General features: G+C 43.2%; 1 protein-coding gene across 4 annotated transcripts in view; it reads left to right on the plus strand.

Annotated features, from left to right (window-relative positions):
- The window catches only part of FAM222B (family with sequence similarity 222 member B), a 36,141-nt gene that overhangs the window by 7,162 nt on the left and 5,440 nt on the right, over positions 1–23,539 (plus strand). Inside the window, exons 1-2 of one of the 4 annotated variants that reach the window (XM_056506687.1) lie at positions 3,779–3,947; positions 18,606–18,733. The exons of 1 other annotated variant lie outside the window; for it this stretch is intronic. In XM_056506687.1, coding sequence (XP_056362662.1) covers positions 18,652–18,733 — 82 coding nt within the window. In that variant the 5' untranslated portion in view covers positions 3,779–3,947; positions 18,606–18,651. Of the gene's footprint in view, positions 1–3,778; positions 3,948–18,605; positions 18,734–23,539 lie in introns of those variants that run through there. 2 more of the 4 variants (XM_056506686.1, XM_056506688.1) reach the window with 2 other exon arrangements.

Genomic DNA, 23,539 nt, shown 5'->3' on the forward strand with positions numbered 1-23,539 from the left:
CCAAGTAATACAATAAGTAGAGAATGAGCAGGTACTTTTCATTATGTGTGGCAATTAAAATGTGTCTCTTGGTAGTGGTATTTCTTACTAGGGGAAATGACATTGCCAATCCCAGTTTTATTCTGACAATTTCACACTGTACATGATGTCTGCTGTGGGCATGGAGGGTGCTGGCTGAGCCTGTTTCAATATGAAGAGCCTGGTTTGCCTTATTTTTTATTAAAAAGAAATCATAGTGATGTGGATGTAATTTTATTTGTGACTAGACAAGCCTGCACTCGCCAGCTCTCAGGTTTGTGGCGTCTGTCTCCAGCAAGATCATAGATACGGAGAAAATGATTTATTTTAGTATCCAGTGCTTAGATAAAACTCTGGTTTTGTGCAGATGGCACTGAAAGGATAACACATAGCTCAGACAAATTTGTATAAACCACCATGTATTTCTACTAGAATCCAAATCTTCAGTACATCAGTAATATTGAGGTTTATATTTTTGTACTAGCTTGGGTTTTTTTGGTGTATAGAATTAATTGCTGAGTGTAGAGTTTGGTGGGGATGGGGAACTCTGATCTGGCTGCTGTCCTTCTAACTGCCCAGCCTGGCATTTTACAGAGATATTGGGAATTGTCTGGTTGATCTTGGAGAATACTTTGGAGTTTTGGGATGGAAAACGTTCAGGAGCATGAGGGTGCTCAGCTTTTTGGTGAGGGCTGGAGAGAGCACAGGTGTTTGGGAGGGACCTGCTCCTCCCTCAAAGGCTTTTATAAAACACTTTAGTAGAGCACAATCAAATTCTGATAGCGGCGCTAATTCTAAATAAGTGTTTGCTAAACAACGTTAATGGATTTAAAATGTTTTTAGGAATAGTTATTAGTCCTTCAGTCTCGTATGGTGAAGGGAGTTTTGTCTCGATGGGGGGCTGCCATTTTAATGCTTCCTGGCAGGAGGCCTATTTTGATCATGCAAATTAGGTTGGAAAAAGTAGGCTAAGCCATTAAAAAGTAGGAGAGATCATGAAATTTTAAAATTTTAAGGTGACTGTTTTTCTAATTATTAACGTTTTTATTATCATCATTCACATATGTCACTTCATTTCCCTTAATTCTCGTGTCCTCATCCCTTAACTCTGACAGCCTCAGTGCTGGTTGCTCTTGCATCCACCACTCCAAATGGAAGCCTCAGTCCATTGGCTATTTTATTCCCAGCAAGGTGCATGGAAATACTGCCACGTGCTGTGTTTTGTTGTATAATTAGAAATGCAGATACAGTCTTTTTACTTGCACCATGGTTAATTTTTTCCTATTCCGTTAACATTAATAGGGACTGAAGGTTAAGCTTACGTAAACTCCGGATATTTGCAGGGTTCTTGTTGGCAAGGGAATTCATTCTGGGAAGTGGGAAAGTGGCACATGGGTGAGGATTGGAGGCAGTGTCCACAGAAGGCTGGATCTCAGCTGTGAAGACACCAGGGTTTTCAGCAGGATCTCATCAGGGTTTTATCATCCCCACCAGTTTCTGAGCAGGGGGACGGGGTGACACATCACTAATGGAGCCCAGGGTCCCTTTGGGGGTGTTGGGAAGAGCCCCCTCTTCCCCCCAGGAGCCACATGGATCCTGCATCCTGCAGGAACTCTGCAGCCCATCCCTCACATCCTGCTTCTCCGGGCAACGAGTGTGTCGGCAAAAAAAACTGCCTTGATGTCCATAGGCTTGCAAGCTTCATTTAATCCTATTAATTTTTAATAGAAAATTAATATTAAGCCAGCATACTTCGAACATTTCTGTGGCCAGAAAGACCCTCAGCTCGTGTTTGCTTTGGAGTGTTGGATCCTGCAGGGACAAGACCCTTCTGGAGCATTATGGGGCTAGGAGCAGAGGGATGCTGTCACCTTCAGCCATGTTCCACCTCAGTGATCACAAGTGTTGGTTGGATTTCAAATCTCTCTCTCTCCAAAAGGAGTGTTGGGTGTGCCATGCATGGGTAAACAGAGAAAAACAAGGCATTTCCAGCTAAAAATGTGCAACAAATGTATTTGTGTCAATTATAACTGTGCTGACCCGACCAGAGTCTGATGGAAAATGCCACAGTTGGATATCAGTTTTACAAGGACTTCAGTAAATACTCATCTATGCAACTTAGGGATGATGTTGTGCAAGAAACAGCGTATTTTTAATTGCCCTTTTCAGCTTTGCTACAGTTGATATTCTGCAGCCTCCAGAACAGTAAACTCGAAACAGGAAGGTCGACTTTTGGAGCTGATGGTATCTTTGTCCTTAAGAGAGATTCTGGGAAAGTAAGCTGCATTCTTTAGCTCCTGCAACCCTTTTTAATTGTTTTTTCTCACAACCTTAGCCTGATCTTATCACCTAAGTAATTGTTGCATCATATTTGCTTTATTCTCCCTACTGGGATGTCAGATAATTGCTTTATACCTTTTAATGGAAAGTGTTTGGGAAGCCTGTTACCACCGGGACATAGATGAGTGGTGGAGCAACTATTGCAACAGTTGCATTTATCCCATTTTTCTGAAGCTGGATGGGAATCCAGTAGGAGAAAGCTTGCATGGCTGGCACCTCCTCTAGAATTGAGCAGCAGCCATAAAGTTACTTGGTGTTTTAAACCCCATCATAAAAGTAAAGCTGCCAGCTCTGCTGTGCCTTGTGTTTGGGTATATCTCATCTGCGGGAATATTCAGCCAGACTTTTCCTTATGAAGTAGTGTTGTAGGGTATTAATTATTCATAGTCAGTTTAATTCTTCTTTCTTGCATATTTAATTGTAATAGCATGCTGTATGTCACAGTGATTTCCCAGAAGAACTGTGCACCAAAGGCAAACCATTCAGGTATATGGTCTTAAATACGTCCGTGCTAATCTTTGTTGTTTAATTTTGGAGCAGAATGGGATATTATCAGATGTTTCTTGCAGGGAAACAATTATGCAAAATCATGATTTCGCTTCATCTTTTCAGCTGAAATTTTCAAGCTGAAATAGCTGGTTTGATTTCCACTGATGACGTTTACGTTGTCTTGCTTATTTTATGAGGAAAAAATGCTTAATGGGAGGGAGGACGTGACTTTTGTTTTCTTCTCTGAAGCAGGGGAGCCTTTATCAAAGACTTTGGAAGTGTCAATCGATTCCTTGCAGAAGATGAAGGAAGGGAATAAGATTTTTATTGAGTTTTTTCCAGTGATCAGAATAGCAATGCCAAGTGCTTGTGTGATTAAGATTTTTTTTAACAATTTTTTTTAACGACTGGGATGGGCTCTTAGTGCTTGATGTGAGAAAATATTGGAGGCACAGGAACTGCAAATGCATTCACAATTTGATTTGCATTACCCTCCTTCCAGAGCTGTTTCTCGCTTGTAAGACACTTGGTGAAGCCGAATCCCTCGTGTTTGGAGAGCAGGATTGTTCTCGGAGATTTACTGTAGGAGTTTAAACTTCTGAAAAATCTGTTTACAATGTGTCTGAACTGGAGCATAGAGGACACAGTAGAGACTGTTATCTGTTTACTGCTCAGATAAGGAGGTGGAATAGATTGCTGGCCTGTTTCTGAACTCTGCTTAATGAATGGTTGCTAGGCAAATTGCATCTCAATCAGCTTAATCCTCAAGATGTCATTTACAGGTCTGCTCTTTGTGAGGGCCAGAACCGTGTGCTTTCAAACTGCACAGGCCAGAAATTGCTAGCAAAGCAGCTTAGAATAGCTTGTTCAAAAATTCAGTGTACATGTGCTGCTGAGCTGCCCAATTTAAAGTGCCTGTTGTCGCAGGGCCGTCACTGCCTGGCCATGCGCGAGATGAGGCGTGCGGTGATAGACAGGAGGCAGCAGCATCCTTAGCACCGTTTCTGGATCAGCACAGCCCACACCACCACGTTTTGGCACTGGATTAACGTGAAAGAAAGCGTTTCTAAATGGGGACCGCACTGCTGACGTGATGAAAGGTATTTCTGCTTTGGCTGAGTTCGCTCAGAGCCGGGTGTGATGTTGGGGTGCATACGTGGGACATGGTTAACAGGTGGAAATGGGAGGTGGTGTCACCTGGCATGGGACAGGCAGCTGGGGCTGGCCTTGGTGAGAGAGCTGTAGTCAGAAGAGGGCACAGGCTGGTTTTGTGAAAGCTCCACGCTGCCTCTGGAACATTGGACTTTCTCCCGCGGCGTCAGGCGAGAGCCAATTAATCGCATATGCTGGCATGTGGGATGCCCACATACATTAGGCTCATGGTTTAGTCCAAAGGAAAAAGTTTCCTAATATAGTTAAGCTTTAACAGTCCCTTTGTAAAGAAAGATAACAAGATACTTGCTTTTATTGGTTTCCCATGACAGCGATTAATCTTGTTGCGGGCAGTGCATTGTTCTTTGCATGGCTACACCTTCCTTTCCTTTGAAATACATCCTGTGAGTGCTGTGTGTCATGACACCAAGCATTCTAAAGGCAAACTGGAAAAGGCTGGACTTGTTGAATACAAAAGGCATTTTACAACTGTTCATGGTCACCTTGTGCTGATATGAAATGTCCTTCACATGACACAGCTATTAAAAATACAGGTGTGAGCGTCATGAGTGAACTTTGCAGTATGTGCATAGTTAGGATGTGTGCAGCTTTTGCGTTATTCAAAAATACTCGGGGGTTTTTTTAGGAAAAGATGGCATTAAAACATTGAGAGCTTCTCCAAATAAAACATAAATAAAATATTCCACCTCAGTCAAAGGCAAAATGACAGTGGTGCTTGCATCTCTACACTGTGGATGGGAAGAGGGCTGTCGAACAGAAGACTTTGTGATCAGAGAGTGCTTTTCATGCAAATGAAGATTTTATTACGTGCTGCTGAATCAGGGGCTTGTGTAGCGAGAACAGCACAGAAGTGATAAGATCACTTTGTCATAGCTTGAAATTTTGCCCAGCGTGTCTTTCAGATTGCTGAAACGGGCAAGAAACACTCTTGTTAAGGGTGCAGCAGTAACTGATACAATATTTGGGGGTAGGGCTGTTGTTTCATAGTAGGGTCTGTCTGCAGGGTTCTGCCACGTGTCCACAGCCCTGATAGCAAAGCAAGGAGGAACTGCAACCTGTAGGTCACCCTGTGCAGCAGCAAAGTCCTAAAAGCTCCTGTTCCTGATGGGATCCCTGTTCTGCTCTGGATGAATGGGTACAGAATCTCCTCTCTGTTAGCATTGCTCAGAGCAGAGCTGTCCATCCTTTTGGCTGGGATAGCCTGTGTTGCCCGTTTCCAGGTTGTGCAGTGGCTCTCTGCACATGCCATGGGGCTGTATTTTGCTGCACAAGGCACCCATCCAGAACTGCCTCTGTTGGGTTTTCCTTTTGCATTTGTTAGCTAATACCATCTTCCCGATGTCCTTTCTTTCATGGTGAGAACTGGTTTGGTTTAATGAGGGCTGTTCTTGCCAACAGGGGAGTGGATCTGTGTGGTGGAACAGGCATCTAAATCTTCCCCTGCAGATGGGGAGCGTTCAGCATCCTGACATGACCTTGGTGAAAGTTCTCTGGCGTGTTACTTTCCCTCTTTATTTATCTCCTTTGCTGTGTAGCAGCTTTGCTTCCAGGGAAGTGTCTGAGCTATTGGAAATCTGTCCTCTCTTCTCTTCCCCTCTCCAGAGACATTGTCAGTGTAACACCCAAACTACTTAGATTGACGCCTGAATATTCTGCTTTTGCACAATCAGGAGGCATTCAGTGAAAGTAGCAAGGGGAGAAGTTTAAGATTTAGAACTGACATTTTTAGACACTTTTCAATCCATAATTTCACACAATCTTGGTGAGGAAGGTCAGAGACTTCTTTCACATGGGGTGCCCTTGTGTGTATGTGTTAAGCATCCAAGTGTACAGCACAGGGGAAAAACATTCTTAACAGCCATCAGATTGCAATGTGGAGTTGTTCATATTTCAGATTCTTATCTGAAGAGTAGGAACAAAATCCAGCCCTGCATGTTCCTGGAGAGTTTCAGAGCAGTAGGATGGAACCTTTTGCCTGTTTTTCTCATGCAAATTATGGTAAAGATTATTCAGTGTTTAAAATCTGGTTTATACTGGCTTCTGAATTTCATTTAAAATAAACATCTGGAGAGCTTTTTGATCTTCTGTGCAAGACTGTTGTCTGCCTGCCTCGTTAAAATGACTTCTGCTTAATTTTTAGTGAAAGGCAAAGACCTAGATGGTTTCAGCCCAGAGGCAATCTAAATGCTTCCCCTTCTGCAGTTAGAAATTTCAATGAGCAGATACTTAAAATCTGTTCTCTTAGGGAATGTGGCAGCGATAGGTATCTGCTTTTTCCATGCTGCAATTTGGGATCTGCAGAGCTGCTACCTGTAGTGCCATTTGTACTTCTGTAGAGCCTCATTCTCCTGGTGCCAAGCACGTGCTGGAGCAGATGCTCCCTTCGAGAATTTCAGTCTTGTCCCTTTGCAGCTTGCAGTCCAAAGCCCTCCTTGGGAAGATTGCCACTGTATGCTGCTATCCCACAGGCAGGGCACTGGGACAGGGAGTCATCAGTGATTTATTCAAGACATTCAGAGTCTATTTTCTGTGATTTGACAGGAGCTCACTCCTCTGCTCTTCACTGGAGACTGGAAACCTGTGCCCGTGGCGAGGGCTGGGTATGTGCTTCCAGTGGATTTCTGGCTTTGAAACAGGTTCCTGTTGCTCTTTGCAGAGCCTGGAGCAGTGATCTGTGCAGGCAGTGTCTGCAGAGCTGGAGTGACTTTACCTCTTTGTTTTTTCTCCAGATTCATATCTGTATGAGATCAGCTGGTCCCACATTGTGTGTGAAGTAGTTAAATGCTACCCTGCATCTATAAGATGTGATTTTTTTCTCCCCCTCCTTTCCAGTCTCTTTGATCAAATCAAATAAAAACGCAGTGCTTTCATTTCTAGTTTTATGGTTTCAAAGACAATCTCTTGACGTGCTCGAGCAGTCTGGACCTGAGTCCCTTTTTTCCTCAGTCCAAAGGCTCGCTGTGTCTTGTGTCTTTCTCTGTATCAGCAGTTGCAATCTGCATTAGCTTTTATCTGCATCAAAAGACAAATGGAAGAGAGCAGGACCCTGCAGGAATGGGAAACAGACTTACATGTGCAATGGAAATATGTAATCCTTACGTTTGGTCTGCCACATGGAGTACAGACCAGTTCCCATACTGGAAATCTCTAGCCTATACTCTCAGAAATGGGAGTTTAGATTTTAGGCTTTGAAGGTTGGTTAATCCCCTCCAGTGGTTAATACCAACATAAAATATTCTGTGATGTCAGACTTTTCCTCCTAAATGCTTCTTTTTCCCTCTTTTTTTTTTTTTTTTTTTTTTTTTTTTGCATATGTCAACTATACAAAGCAACGCTCAATTTGAGAAATTAGCATTCAAACACTCTGTAAGCACTTTATTTTTGTCTGCTTTGTGAGCAGCTGAACACATGTCCAGGCTGAAATACTCGGAGCTGCCGCTTCCCGACGCGCGCGTGCCAGGCATGGGAGAATTTGGAACTTTGTCCCATGTCCTCAAGAGGCGCTCCCGATCCCTCATCCTGCAAAAGCACATCTGCACAAATCTCTTGGGAGGAAAGGATCCCAGTTAAGCCAGACTGAATCATACCCAGGGAGATGAGAGCTCTGGTCGCTGTCATCCTGATCAAAATCCCAGCCGGGTCTGATGGCATTCGGAATGTCGCGCTGCGCATTCCTTTCTCGGAGTGGTGGTGCTTAAAGCAAAGTGTGTTACTTCTCTGCATTAAGGAGTCAGATTCAGCTGTTCAAAGCAAGTTGATAAATTGCTTTTCATTAAGTGTCTGAGCGCCAAGGGGTTCGGTGTGTGTTCCAAGGAAAAAATACATTAATTACAGCTTCTGTAGAGCATTTATCAATCACGTAGTTATAAACACTACTAATGCGGTTAATTGAAGGTAGAAAAATTTACCTTTTTGAATTTGTTGACTGTAGCAATTCCATGGCTGGAAAGACAAATTGGAAATTAAAACCTGGGGATACTTTTAGTGTGAAATGCACAATGGAGATCAGGGCTGTTGGAGATGAGTTACCAGGAGCTCACCTTTGTGCAAGCAGCTTTGTGCTCTGTCTGCTGTTGAGGTGCAGGCTGCTGCAGCAGTGTTTGTTCTCTTCTCCCACACAGCCACCTTGTGTTTGCCATGCAAAGGGATCTCCCTGCCTGTGGTACAGTTTTAGTTCCGTCTGTGTCCTGCTTATACAATTTATTTATTGCTCTGTGTGTGTTGGGGGTTTTTTTAATAAAGGAAAAGGCAAGTGCTGAGGAGGAATGATGCACAAAAGCAAACAAAAACATCCTATAGTCAGTAAAACTTTCTGTGAAAAAAATCTTTTGTGAATGTAAACTTCAGGTAAAATTAGTGTGTTGGCAGCTGCTGAAGGAGTCATGTGAGATGGTGCTGAAGTGTTTTATCATGTCTTCAGACAAAAACCTCTGGTGCTTGTGGTGTGCAGAGGCTTTGAAGGCACCTTGCACTTTCGTGTTGCTTTCCCTGTGGCTGTTTTGAACTGCCAGCTGTGCAAGTGGCCATTTTTCATGCTTCTCAGGAAAGCAGTGAGAATAGCAGAGACTCTTTACCATAGCTCACAACTAATGTATTTCTTGCCCTTTCTTCTATGGAGTTGTTACAAGGTGGCCTTTGAGTTTCCTAGGAGATTGATAAGGACATTAGGTCTGTGTCAGGACAAGCCAGCAGGACACCAGCACCTTTTTGTGAAGGCTGACAGGAAAACACCATCCCAAGTGTCTGGTCCAGCTCTTTGGTATTCACCTTATGGCTTCTGTTTTCTGCTGGTGGGTGTTTTGTATGTGTGTTGCAGCTGCTGTTTGAGGTTCTTAAAATGCTTTTCATCTTTGCAGCTGGCTGCACGGTATCTCCAGCTACAGAAGGAGGTCTTATCTTGCCCTTACAAATGATAAGATGTGTATCCAAGAGGTGATGTGTTCCTGGTCCAGCAGGAAGCTCTGTTGCTGTGCACAATCAGACAGAGATCTCCAGTTTTGGATCTTAAAAATGTATTTTTCACTGCTGGCTCTGTAAATGGGCTGTTAAAATTTCACCACGTGTAGGACCATAATTCAGTGTCCAGAGAGAGAAATACTAAACCAAACTGTCAGTGTGATTGTACAGGTCAGAATGGTTCACATGCATGACCAATGCAAACCAAAATCCATCTTCCCTATGAGCCCATGTTCATACACCACCAGCACACCTGGTCCAAAAGTGAGTCATTTCCTATTTTTATTCCTTTATATACAAGTTCAGTTTTTCTTTTGTTATGAAGTATAATGCATTCTGCCTCATCTTATTTGCAAATATTTCTCATTTTCAAGTGGATCTATTTTTAAAAAAGGACTCAAAACATATTTTTCAATAGCTAACAAATGTCTGCTCTGTTGTTTGTCTGTTGAATAGAGGTAAAATTTGTTCAGAGTTAACTCTGAATTTTTTTTTTTTTTTAATAATCAGCTTGTAATAAACAGGGGAAGATAGCTGCTCTCCTACCCAGGAACTGTCGTAATCCGCAACTTCTAACGATATTTTGGAAGGAAAAACTGTCTTCCTTCTGTCATGTGCAGCCACAAGAATTTCTGTAAGTCATGATTAAGACTTTAATTCAGGGCTTTTACAGAGTAAGTGTGGAATGAGGGGAGATAATGGTGATCTTTGTGAAGCAGCCACAGGAGAGGGAACTGTTTCATGTTTCCTTTCCTCCTTGCCTAGGCAGCTGTTTGCTGTACCTAAGAAAAACTTCCTTTTCAGATCTGGGAAAGCAAGAAAGCCAAGAGGGAGGAATTCTGCCCAAGAGTGGCATGAGGAAGCTCACAATTCTTGCATGTCCTGTGTGGTGAAGTAAAGCCCAGAATTACAACCTCATGCTTCTCCCACACATGGAACACATAGGAAAGCTGCACATAACCCTGTTCCTGCTGAGGATGTTGAGGTTATAACTGCAGGCTGTCCCCTCTGGGAAAGGGATTAGTGTGTATTTTGGTTTCTTATCACTTGAAGGCAGAAGGAAGTTGCATAAAGAATGGAGAATGTCTGTTGGTGGGAATGCATGGTACCTCCACTGGGGTATGTGTGAACAGTATCCTGTAGTTTGGTAGAGGCTGGGCTGTTCTGGATTTCCTTTGGATGGAAGTCATCTCAGCTAATCGTAATTTTCCCTCATGTTCACATGAGAACAGGCATGCTCGTGTCTGTAAGTCTTGTTCCATATTTCAGAGCTGCTCTGATGTTGGAGATGCTGCTCGAGCATGTAGGAAGAAGTTGGGCTTAGTTTGCCCTGAGGATAATGGGTGCTTTGGAAGAAGGAATGTTTGTTTGTGCCTGACAGTATCTTGTTGAGGAAAATGGGATCTTTTGTGAATGTGGGCAGGGAGTCTATTTTGCATTTTGAAAATAAAAATGTAAGCCTGATACCCAAGTTATTTTGATGACAATGCTGTGTTTACCTGGCCTGTGCTCTTAGCTGCTGTGGTTCAGCTGCAGCATCCTTTGCTTCCTCCCCAAATATTCATGGAGCCATATGCACCCATGAACATAGCTGAGATACATACCAGGCTGTGGCTTCATCCTTGTTTCTCACCAGTACAGCATGAAAAATTTGAAGTTGGAAGTTACCATATAAAAGGAGAAAGAAAATTAATTAAAGGTCAGAGTGCTTTAGCATAGTGAAAATTGAGAGGAGGCAGATACAAAGTTATTCAAATTGCTTTTGACTTCAGGCAGGTCGATTTTCCTATTTCTTGCATATGTTCCCGTGGTAAAAGTAGTATCTCATCTGTCTCACAACTGACCACTAGTATTTGTGTTTCAAGCACAGCCAGAAATTCTCATTTGAAGCTTTGGCCAAGCCCTACAATCGTCCTGACTTGTCTTTTCTACATCTTTCCTTCACCTTAGGAGTGGCCTGCAACACCTGGCAAGACCTACTTTATGCCTGTGTTGTCTGTCAGCTCCTGCCACATTGCAGAATACAGAGTTAAATCTAAAAATACTCTTAAAAAGAGGTGAGGGCTTTGAGCAAAGTAAAGTAAGCCACTGATTTGGGTCATGAAAGGGAATTGATGTCACTGGTTCTTCCTTGCAGCTTTCTTGAGCTAAGAAGTTCTGTTCTGAGCTGTGGAGATGCAGAGGAGCAGGGGTGAGCAAGTGCTCAGGATGGGGAAAGGTGCCCATTTGTCCCCAGGAGACTGCCCAGACTGTGACCTTGTAACCTGATGTGAGAAGTCAAGGTGGTTTTAAATGCTCTGCAGTTTCATTTTTTTTCACAGTCTTCGGTGAAAAAACTTCAGGTAGAAAACTGTCACCTACTGCTGTCCTTTAAACAAAGAGTGACCATGGCATCAGGTGATTAAATACTTCATCCAAAATTATGTCAGGAACCTGTGGTGAGCCAGATACTTCCCTCCATCTCTCCAGTCATAGACTAGTCCATCATCAGGAGACCGCTGTTCTATCATAAATATGGTCAAGAAACCTGAAGCCAACTGTAAAAGTAGTCATGTGCAATTTTTGCCTGTGTCAGAGTGGTTATGTGGCTTCAGTAATGTTTGTTAAGTGCTTTGATATGCTTTGGTGAAGGACAGAGTGTTAATAATTAAAATTGAAAAGAAGTTCTGGAGTAGCATGGGGTTTGACAATCACTTTCTGGTCTGTTAGTTAACAAAAATGCAAAATATAAATGGACAAATCAGCAGGAATTGTGTTGAACGCTCCCTTCCCCCAGCCACCTGCATGGGCTGAGCACAGAAAGCAGCTAATTGTCTGCTCTGCTGCAGAGATGAAAGAAGCTGGTCCTACAACAGGAAGGGCTATTGAACTGCATGAAGGTGGTAAATTATCAGCACTGAAAACATTTTGAGTCAGTATCTTTACGTGCTCAAAAAGTACATTATTTGTACTGGTATTGACAGCGTTCAGGGGCTGATAAAACCAGCGTCTGGTGACGTGTATCTTATGTTTCAGTGCCTGTAATTAGGAGGCCTTTAAAACTGAAACTTGTTTTTTGAAACTCTGTGCCATCAGCCCTGTTTGGGTGTAGCTGAAGGGTGTGTTTGGTGAGGACGGGCCCTCATAATGGCTTTATCTTGGCCCAGCTAACGAGCTGTTTGCAGAACTGCTCTGATTTGCAGTGGGCAGACCGTGAAGCAGCCTCGTGTTTGTCCATTTTCCTGCTAGCAGTTCCATTTGCAGAGTGCAGGCAGGAGCAGGCTTCTTGCCAGCAACAGCTTCATTCAGATTAGGGCTTTAGTTCAATTATGTCCAATTAACTTTTATTGCAGATAGCAGTGATAATTACTTGCAAGTCAATTTTTTGGCTGTGGTTATCCCAAGGCTAAAGTCTGAGCTTGATGGATTTTAATAACTGAAGTGACGTATAGCTTTTCCTCTATTTTTTTCTTCTTCAGGCCTCAATTAGATGAAAGGTCAGAAGCTATGTAAAAATCCATCTTACAATTAAAGCCAACTGTTCTACTCCTCAGCAGATGCATAGTACTGTGTTTTAAAATAATCTCTTGGGACAGACCTAAAAAAAGGCTTTTTTAACTCTAAGACCATAACCTTGAGCTGGCTGCAGCTTTATCCGAGGAGTGAATTTGATGGAAGCTGATGTCACACGTGGCAGTACCTGAAGTGAGAGCCGCCTCCTTGGCTTTTTTTAGTGCACTGCATCCTGTTCCAAATTACTCACCTAGCAGCCTTCAGTAGTAGCCCTTGGGCATGAGGAGTGTGATATGAACAATATTCCATTTAAGTGCTGTTATTCCAAAGCTGCTTCCTTTTCTTCCCTGTTGGGTGTTGCCACCCCAGCTCAGAGAGGAACTGAGCTGTGCTACGGCAGCATTTCAATTCTCTCTGCCTTCCTCACCAAACCAATTTTGTTGCCTGAGTAACATTATAAATGGAGGTCAGCCTAAAAGGTGACGTGGTTTACAAGCAAAATCATAGTTAATTAAATGGCAAGAAGCAGAAATTGATTTTGATCGAAACTGTTGCAAGGGTTCCACAAAAGGTCCACCTGAATGCAGAAAGCCAAAGGTCCTGTGCTGGCAGGTGCTGACGGTGCACTCCCCATGCTACAAAAGGCGACTTTCTATTGTTTAGTTTCCTATTTATTTATCCCCAAGTCCATTCGATGCTATTGTGATTTATTGCCATTTCAGAGGGCGACATCTCTGCCCACTGTTTTTCAGTTTTCCATTTATAAAGCATTAAGAGGATGTGATACCAGCCGGTGATGAATACAGTGCTCGTTTGGTAATTTTCTTCCAGGAAACGCTAAGATTTATCTCTGGCTCTTCAGCAGTCCTGGGAAAGGGCCATTCTGGTAAGTGCCCAAGAATAAAGGGCAGTTTCAGAGCTGGAAAAAGACAGGAAGCCTGCATGATTGGTCTAGACACTGTCGAGCAAAGCATGGCTGCCTGGAATGAGTTACATTGAATGCTGAGGTTGGCAGGAGGGTTCAATGTCTGCCGTTGACATGAACAAGTCTTTGAAACTTCTACATTTTAGGTTACTTCGGGAGAGGAAAAGGAATTATTCTCCTTGGTGTTGAGCAGCCTGCCAGGGGGTAAATGAGACACTGAGCTTCCCTCGGAGCATGAAAATTGGCCAGGATTCAATTACGTTTCCTGGCAAGCTCTTGCAGACACTTGTACCAAAGAAACTTCACAGCCCGGGTTAGTTTTTGTTGTTGCCTGCAGCATTGATGCGTTCTGAGCTTGGCATGTGCTGCGTGCGCTCGGGGGGTTGCCGTAAATCCCGCCCATGGCTCTGGAACTTCACGGTGGATGTGGAACTTCATGAAACTACCTTGTGACTAAAGAGCAAAGCATAGCAGCCACAAGCCTTTAAAAACCCTCACACAGAGGCTTTTGGGACCCCAGGGTGCTGGAAACTTGGAATAGTTTGGAGCTTTTTTGTGTGTGTAGGTGGATGCTCCCCTGCTTCCTCCTGCCCCCGGGGTTTGTGAACAAGCCCGCAGTTAATCGTGGAATTTCAAACAAGCCTGTTTTACTTTCAGGAACCTAACTTTAGACTTCACTGGCTTGCTTTCCCCTAGACCAGCTCAGTTTCCCATGTTTCAGTGGCCAGGGGTGGTTTGTGGGGAGTTGTTTCCTTGTGTTCTCACCCTGGAAGGTCTGTCAGGAACTTCAGAGGTTGGTGTATCTAAAAACTTGGCAATACCTGTATATGTGGTCCATTTATGTGATGATAAAACTGTTAGAAATTTCCTAGTAGTTGCTTTACACCTAGATTTTACTCTAGGTTGTAGAAGTACCCCTGATCTGAGAAGCCCAGAGGCAATAAATACTAAAGGTTGAATGTAACTCAGAAAACGATACATTTTTAAGTTAAGAAGGGCAGTATTGTGGCAAATTCTACTGGAACTGATTCCTAGCTCTGTCCCTGGACAGTGGGTGAGTTCTTCCATCCTGGTGAGCCTTGTGGTGACAGAGGAAACTGTGCTGCCTGGACCAAAAACCATCCTGATATGCAAGTAAGGCTGAATGTAATAGTTGTTGTGAAGATGTGCCAATTACTCCCAAATCCCAAGCACTGCAAATCCCTCTTAAGCTTAACATGCTTTGATTTAATTATTAATAAATCTTAAGAGAAAAAAAATCTGTTCACATGTCTAAACCTGCTATTTTGTGGAGCATCCTGCAGTACGTGTGCTGTTAAGATTATATCCCGCAGCCAGATTAGATTAAAATCACTTCAAAGAGTGGTATTTATTTATTTATTCCAGTCTAATGATTGTTTTCCTCCAGAGATATGCTTTATCTTTTTTTATATATATATTTTCAAGACAGAGCTCGTTATGCTGAGTTTGGCAGTGTACAGCATCTGTTTAAAATGCAGTTTAAAAACTGAGATTTTCATGGTTCACAGCCCTCCATGGCTGGGTGCCACAGCCTACTGGTCAGATCACTCTCCAGTTTGCAGCTGGCTGGTTTAGATGACAGTGTGACTGACCCTGGTACACTGCAAAACCCTCTCCATTCCAGTTCCTCCAGTAGCACACCATTCATTCTTGGAGGGGCTGGAGCTTTGCAGGTGCTGGTGCCCACCCAAGTTGCCACCATGGAGCCAGATCTGCTGGTGGGAAGTCCTGATATGCCAAGTTCAGTTCATCTCCTGCTCTGGACTAATTAGGATAAATAAACCCAAGCAGGAGGGGCTGATGGGCCCAGCTGCCAATCCTGGGACGGCCAGCAGTGTTCACCTCAATTCCAAATACAGGCAGAGATTTCAGTTCGTTTTAGCTGGTGGTGAGTTGGAGTTGTCCATGCCAGCTCATGCTGGGGAAGAGTCAGGTCAGAAAGTAGTAGTCAGGTGCTGAGTATCTCAAAGGGAATAAATGTTAATTAATTTCTAACTAGAAAAAATTATTGGGGTGCTTGTCAAGATATTTCACATGTGTTTGTTTTTGAATACTGAGGTCTCGATTATGAAAACCGGTATTGATTTCGTAGAGAAGAAAAACTGAAGCAGGATTTTAATTATAATAAGAAATTCAGCAATGGAGTTATGGTCAGCATTTCTATCCAAGTCTGAATTTCTTTTTCTAATGCTCAGCAGTGACCTAGATGTCATCAATTCGTTTACTGCAAATCAAGCTAAAAGAGCGATGATAGGCTTCCACTTCAAATTATTTTTGTAAGTCCAATATTTCCTTTAAAATTATTATTGCTGCCCCAGTCTTTTATGAACCTTTGGCATTACCTAAAACGATTATCTGCCTACGGGAACAACTTGCCTTTATAGCTCTCTCTAAAACATTGCTCTCCATACTGGAGCTAAAGCTTCTGTAAATACATGTTTTGACCTTCAAGGAAGCACTGCTGTCATGTAGCAGGAGCCTGGCTATTCCGAGGTGAATGCTGTGACCACTCCTAATCACTTGTTCTCTCTCCTAATGTGCCATTATCCTGTTTATTGCTGTGTGCACCTCGCTGGGGCACTTCAGCAAGAGGCTTTCTGAGAGCGTCACAGTTCAGGCTCTAATGAGCGTTAATGATGGAGCAGGTGAGCAAACCCTCCCCACATCTTGCTGCCAGAAATGCTGCTCCCTCAGTCAGAGCATGGCTGTGCTCTTTCAGGGCTGCACACAAACTTGCCATCAATTAAATAATGTTTTAGACACTGACCTCCTTCGGCTTGCAGGGACGAGTAGTGAATCCTTGGTTGGCGTCAGACATTATTGGAGTAAAAGGTGGATGCTCAGATGAATATGGGAATAGTGTGATCTGTTTTTCTGTCTACAGTGAAGGCTCTTAATTTTGTTTGTCTGCTTTTCACTGAGAAATAGGTCTTGTTTGTGCCAGGCTTCTGAAGTTGATGAAATGAGGAAAAAAGGAAAATACAATTATTATTTTTTTCTTGCTGACTGTGGGTGTTTCTGTTGCTTACTCAGGTAAAGCTCTGACAACTCACAGTGGTTTTGTCTTCTGATTAAAAGAAACTGGATTCTTGTTTTGTCTTTTTGGTTTTGCTGGGCATGATTTGGGACAAGGAACTGCTGCCCATGGGGCTGTTTGCAGAGTTTCACTGAATGTTGTGTACCCACAGTCACGACTGAATCTCATCTATAAAGGCTGAGCAACTTTTCAGTTCCTCAAGCAATTCCTTGATGTTGTGGATGTGACAGGTCTTCAGTCATCATTTCTAAAAGACTTCAATAATTCCATCCCCTTCAGAGAATCAGAAGAAAATCCAGGTTTAGTTTATTTTACAAGGTTTTGCATATCTTGGACTTTGGGCAGTGCAGCTTGTTGCTGTCTCCTAGGAATGAAATGGAGAATGATCCAGAGTGCTCTGTTGGTGGTTGTGCTGTCAGCCCTGCACCTTGGTGAGGCTGATTGTGTGCGTTTCTCACGGCACCAGGTCTGTGTTACTCTGTGTGGGAAGGGTGAATGGGCAACAGCCTGCATTGTCAGACTGGCATTCAGTGCCCAGAACTATTTTTGTTAGTCACAGTGACACCCAGCAGGCTCACTCAGCCACACTCGGCCAGCTTTGGACAGCACTCGCTCTGAAGATGCGGAAGCTCTCATAAATTAATATTTGTATGAGATTTCTTGGCCGTTGGTTTAATTAACCTTTGCATGTTGAGCTGAGGAGATGCATAAACATGGAGCTAATGAACTGTACACAGTGAGTAATTGCTGTGCTGCAGGAATTCTTCGAGTCCACACTGTTCACTCCGTTCGTGCCAGCTTTCCATGGGTAGTGTGACCTGTGCTGGTGGTCTGAGGTGAGGTTTTGCATTCAAATCTTTAAAAGGTCTCTGCAGAAATGCGCTGTTGGAGGTTTCTGGAGCATGTAGGTGGCAGTGCTGACAGTGTCACATCGCTGTCATCACGTTGTTTGTGCCGTCTCAGCAGTGAGACTCTTGCAGAAGTGGCCTCTGAGAGGTTTTGGCGGATGTGGCTTCTCATGTCTGGGCTCGAGCTTTCTCCTTCCCCCTCTTTTGATCTTTGAATGCCTCTCCAGTTGTTTTAATTGGGGTTTGTGAAACAATGACTGAAATTAAATCAGCTTACACGTCTTGAATCCTTCAACTCTTCCCATGTTTTGAAGGTCATATAACAAATCCCAAAGCCTTTCTAGCTGCTCCGTGGGTGTTTTGCTCTGTATAGCAGTGCTGATACTTGTGGACAAGGAGAAAAAAATCTACTGATTTCTCCAGCTTGGTTCTGGCACTCTGTTTCCCAGAACTTTCTGAAGTGCTGCAGATAGGAGGGTTTGGCCAGGGGCTTGGACCACATGGCCTCTATCTAGAGATCTTGTTCCAACTGAAGTCTCTGTAATTCTAGTAGCATTGGACACTTTGAGCCCCAGTTAGCCTTGTTGCTGGGATCCCTCTTTGCACAGCAATAGTGGGATTTGAGGGGAGTTGTGCCACGTTTCTATACAAAGAGCTTTAGTGCTCCATTTTGAGGTTTGATTTCTTAAATGCTGGACCAAACAGAAGAGGATGGTGGCGCCTCTGCAGCCCCTTTGTGCACATCTTGCTGTTATCTGCCCCACAGCAGCTCGGGTTAGTGAGTCTCTGCTGAAATGAAGGAAGTGTAGCCATTCATCTTTCAGCCTAATGGACCACAGAAATTACAAGCTGTAGCATGCAGCTTAATCTTGCCACAAGGCAGAGTGCTGCATACTTTGCCTTCAATTTATGCATGCCATGCCTTTTTGTTAAATGCAAAAGAGCAGTTGACAGGGTTTCTCCAGAGAAGTTGCTTGGTGGATACCAGTGCATTTCAGCATAGTGAAATGAGTGATAGTGGTTTCTTTACCATTCATAACAACCACCTTTGAAATGTGAGGACAGAGCTATGGATTATTCTCTGTGTGTCAAGCAGCAGAGAGCGAGGCAGCTATTTTGGTTTTAACCCTGCAGATGACCCAGTTCTTGAAGTATTTCCGTTGCCATTACGAGATGCAGTCAGGACTGGAGCAGCGGTTGTGCATCTGTGCTTGGTCAGGCCTTCACCCAGGGATGGCTCTTTGCCTCTTTCTTTTCTCTGTTCCTCCTTGTATTATAACTTTGAATTGTCTCTCTGTTGTTGCAGTGTGCAGAGGAGTGAATGCCCCATGTTGTGTTAGTGCCTGTCTGCCATGCTGGCCTGTCTGCCAGGACCAGGCGACCTCTCCTTTCAGCTTCTTTCTTACACGCAGATGAACACTGGACTTCAGAAATGTGAGTGATGTTTTGTCTGCAGGATGTGGTTAACTGTTAAATCTGGCTCTGGTACTGCTGTGACATAAACATTTAGGATACAGTGGAAAAAACTATTTAATGTAGAATCTTTCTTTTGTTATGCCTTCAAGGCATCTGTCAGTAAAGGCTCTGAGAAACGGCTGTAGAGGTTCACATGTGTGCAGCTCCTCTGTTCCTGGCTCTGCAAAGGTTAATTTTAACCACAGCAGGATGCAGCAAGTGAGGTTCCTGTGAGATTTGTGCCTCTCTGCTGAAAAGGTTTTGTGCTAAAAGTGTGCCAGCTGTTTTTCTTCTCAGCACAACTTTTTCCTCAATCTTTTTCGTTTCCCTTCGTGCAATTACTCGTAGACACCAATAAAAGTTGGATCAGTTTAATGTAAACCTTTTGAGGTCAGCAGCTCTTGCTCTACATACCTGGGGCTTATATTGCAAATATTAGTGAGCTAGCCCAGATTACTAAAGTTCAAAGTTTCCGTCTTCTTTCTGATGTCTCTTTGGTGCCTCTGAAAATATGTCTGCAGAGTGCTCTGATAATTCTTTTTTGATAACTTCAGTCATTTTTTTCATAGTTGTACTGGTATTTTTAAGAACAACTTGTGCTTGGGAATGTAAGTTTACTGACCAGAGTTTTTTAACTCTTACTCTGTCTCTCCTCTTTATCACTGAAGTAGCACATCGATTGTTCAGCTGAAATTTCAGAAATGCCAAGGTTTCTATGTAAGGGCTGTGTACTTGGTTCTTAGGGCTGTGTTTGAAATGTGCATTGGGGGATATCAGTTTGCTTTTAAACCCAAGTGATTTACAGTCCACTTGTAGCTAAGTTGTTCATATAGTGAGGTGTGTGATGCTACAGAAAATAAATAGGGAAGATAATTTTGCATTTAAGGGTGACCTGCTCATGGTTGTGGTCCTGCCAGAAGTGACTGACACGGTTCACATACACACCTGAGCTCCCCCCACAGCACTTCTGCTGACTCCACAGGCTTGGTAATTGTAACAACACTCAGCAGTAATAAAAATCCACACTCACCAAAGGGCTGGTGATGGCATCAGTCTGGGCATCCCCTCCTTTCTCTTTCCTGTTTTCAGTGTGAGCGTTGCTGACAGCCTGTGGGGTAAGGACATACCCAGGTCTGTGCATTGCATGAGATTTCTTTGTCAGAGCTCAGTTCTGAGAACAAAATGTTGAGGTTCATGTGAGGGCAGCTGTGCATAAATCAGGTATTTGCTAATTACAGCTTTACAAGGCAGCATGCTGCTATGTTGGGCAGTTTTCCTCACCGGATGGTACCTGATGCTGTTTCTCAGAGATCTGTGGATCCATGTGCTGAAAGCATTACTGTGTCCTGCTCAGTGAAGAGCTTTGGGAACTGCATTTCAAAGAATTTAGGACATGAAGTAGCTGGCAGGCACGGGCTGGCAGTGGTAATGCTCAGCTGTTGGGTTTGTTCTGATTTATATGGAAGATGAGGCTGCTGGTACAGACCTTGCTCAGCCCCACTGCAGATGTGGGCACGATTAATTGGTGCATTTCTCTTCTGCTGGAGATGCATGAGTAGCCCAGCCCCTGGCCAGGGCAGAGCTGAGTTAATGAGCATTTTTTAATGAACAATGACTTGTGACTTTTGATGGGGGCTGGAAGCAGGCTGTAATAATAGTGCTGTTGCTTTTATAAAAGGCACAGAACTCCACAGGATTGCCTTTCTTCAGACTTACAGTGTTTGTATTAATAATTTCTAAGTGTAATTTTCTGGATCAGACTTTTTATTAGTGCTTACAAATCCATATTAGCTCAATTACTATTTTTTTCATATTCATTCTCTAATAAGGGGCTTGTTTCTACAAGTGGCCTGTGCAGTAGGAGTTTTGGTAGATTAATATGCACATATTTTTTTCCTTTAGAAACTGATGACTAAAGGACTTCCAATTTCAGTATTTTTTGTTGAATTCCAGCCTGAGTTCAGGATAACCCTGGAATTTACCCTTTTCCACACAGAGGATTTCTCACTGGCCCAGTATTGGTATTCTCATCTTTCTCCCAGTTACTCCAGTATAAACCTGACTGGTCAGTTGGGATATTTGTGTCAAGATTGTTCAGGCTGTGTCTGCAGCTGCTGTTGAACATAGCAGCAGTGCCAAACATTCTGGGGAGAAAAAAAGGGCATTTTTCTGTGACAATGGTGCAAAATCAAGTGAAAGGTGCTCCTTAAGAAGTATTTTGTTGGGAGGGGACATCAGAGGAGATTGGACTGAATATGGGATCATCAGCTAAAGTAAGTCTTTTAGGGAAGGTGCTTTATGTAAAGGCTTTAGAGAAACTGCTGAAATTGAGGGTTTTTATGCAGAAGGTGGGCACAGCTGGTTCTGGCTTGTCCCAGTGCAGGAGCTCTCATTAGAGTAGCAATCCTGAAGGCCTGTTTGTATTTTGTTTAATGATAATGAAAATTTAACCATAGGCAGCTTTTAAAAGCAGTGGGTTTTAAAGTCTTAATGTGAAAAGCACTTAAAAGATATTCCATTAGTGCTGAGGTGAGGCAGGGAAATCTGTCTCATTCCATGACAAAAATATCTCCAGTGGTGAGACCAGGAGAGTGACCAGAGGAATCGGTTGCCACGGGATTAGCAGGAGTTGTGAACTTGCAGCTCATCAGTTTATTGGGGTAATTGCTCATATGCACAGCTTTGCCTTATAATAAACATGAAATAATTACTTTTCAATAAAAGTATTCTGCCTTGCATTCACCATTAGGGAGCTTCCTGGAGCTCATCCCATTGTTTACTTAATGAAGCTTCTTCCTCTGCCGTTTCCTCATCATTTTATTATGGCCTGATCTGGAATTCTTCCTCTTGCACACAAATAATGATATTCAAATACCAGCATTTTCTTTCAGACTATTCTAGCAGGTTTTCCATTCACTTAGTTACCAGAACTAATTGTTCTTTATTGGTTTGTAGGGAATTTATATGGAATATTCAGATTCTTGTTCACCGTGTAATGCCTTTCTCCTAATATTTTACTGCCTTAATTATTGCAGTCGTGGAATCTTGCCTATGGAACTACTAGCAAAGCACATTGGGGCACCTAGAAATACATTACCTTCAGGCCTGAGTTAGCCTGGAGCAAAAGGAGCATCATCTTGCCTGTACATAAACCAGGTGCTATTTGGAATGGTGGTTGGGCTCAGAAGATCCCATCCGAGGGATTTAAAAGGTGATTTGCCTTTGGTAGGATGCCAGACTGGATGCTGAGGTGTCATTTAAGTTTAACTGAGGGGTTATTTTCTCTCAGAAGAAGGAGTTCTTCCAGGTGTGGGCATAGAGGTGTGTCTGACTGACTGATGGCTGCAGCCTGTTCAAGCATCCATGTTTTAGCTGCTTCCTGAAACTTCTGTGTAACAGAAAAACAGATTATTGGGTAAGAGAATACTCAGTGTAACTATGTAGTCTTTATATTTAATTTACTGATCTGCCTATAGAAATGTAAGCCACGCTGGGAAATTTTGATGGCAAAGTTGTCTTAAAGTTTAATTTTTCATCTGAAAATAGAATGTGACAGTGTCTGCAAGCATAACATAAACTGTAACACACACAGGTATGGGATCCTTTGTCCTTTGGTTCTTCTCTGGTTCATGGGGAGTTACCAGGGTCATGTCTTGGGGAAGAAACAGATCTTAATGAGCATGGGCAATGCTAAAAATACAGGTTGGGAGTTCATGAAGGCCTTGGCTTTTGAGGCAAGGTAATACTGGCAAATGCCATTTGGAGGCTCTCCTCTCTGTTAGGAGCACAGCAGCTCTCTCAAAAGGGCAGATATGAACCACCTGCCTGCAGAGACAGGTACAGGGATGTGCACAGAGAGGATGTTTGATTTGATTAGGAGAAAGGGATGATCTGTGCCAGTGTGTGGACAGCACAGGGAGTACAGGTGTAACCGGTGCCGTGGTACGAGCTGTGCTGGAGATGAAAGACAAACTGCTTGTAAAGCTTCTAATTTCACAAAGATATTTTTAATGCTTCTATAATTAACCTTTCTTTCGGTATCCATTCTATTTTCCATTTTCTGACCTTTCTTTTCTGAAAGTGAGAGCTCTTAAAGCAGAGCAGCTCTCCCTCACCTGTGACAACGGGAAGCTGCAGGATGCAGAGAGAAGTGGCTGGTACTCGTCTTTTGGAGGCAATTTGCTTGAAAGAGTCAGACGTGGATTTTCAAGAGGAAGGGTTGTTTGTCTGGGAGCAGCAAGCTCTTTGCTGGAGCATTAAATTTCCTTGGGTCAGAAGGCCAGATATGGGGCTGGGGTGTTCTTGGATGGCTGCCACATTCCCTGTTTTCAGCTGAAAATTTTAGGAAAAAAGGATGGGCGTTTTTTTCCAGTGAACTGTTTGCAAGGTGAGAGGGGGGAAAAATCAAGCAAAAGCTAAATTGGATTGTCAAAGCTGCAAGTCATTATTTGAAGATTATAAAATCAGCAGGAGTCCCATAGGAGTCAGGCAGCAGAGCTGTGGTGGGAAACAGCCCAACTCTCTGCTTGGAATATGATTATGGCAAGAGACACACACACATTTCCCTAGATTTCTGAAGTTCTTTGCAGAAGCAGTTGGAGCTTATGAGCCAGGTAGGTATCTGGTAAATCAGAGGATGTGAAACCACACCTCTGTCTCCAGAAGCCTTTTGTCTCTGTCTGGGGAGCAGCATGTTTTTAATCCTGCGAGGTAATCACATCATTTTGCCGTGTGATGTGGGGATGTTGTCCTTAGCAAGGTGCCACCCTAAAAAGTCATCTGAAG

This window comes from Oenanthe melanoleuca, chromosome 19 (assembly GCF_029582105.1).
Source record: "Oenanthe melanoleuca isolate GR-GAL-2019-014 chromosome 19, OMel1.0, whole genome shotgun sequence".
NCBI lineage: Eukaryota > Metazoa > Chordata > Aves > Passeriformes > Muscicapidae > Oenanthe > Oenanthe melanoleuca.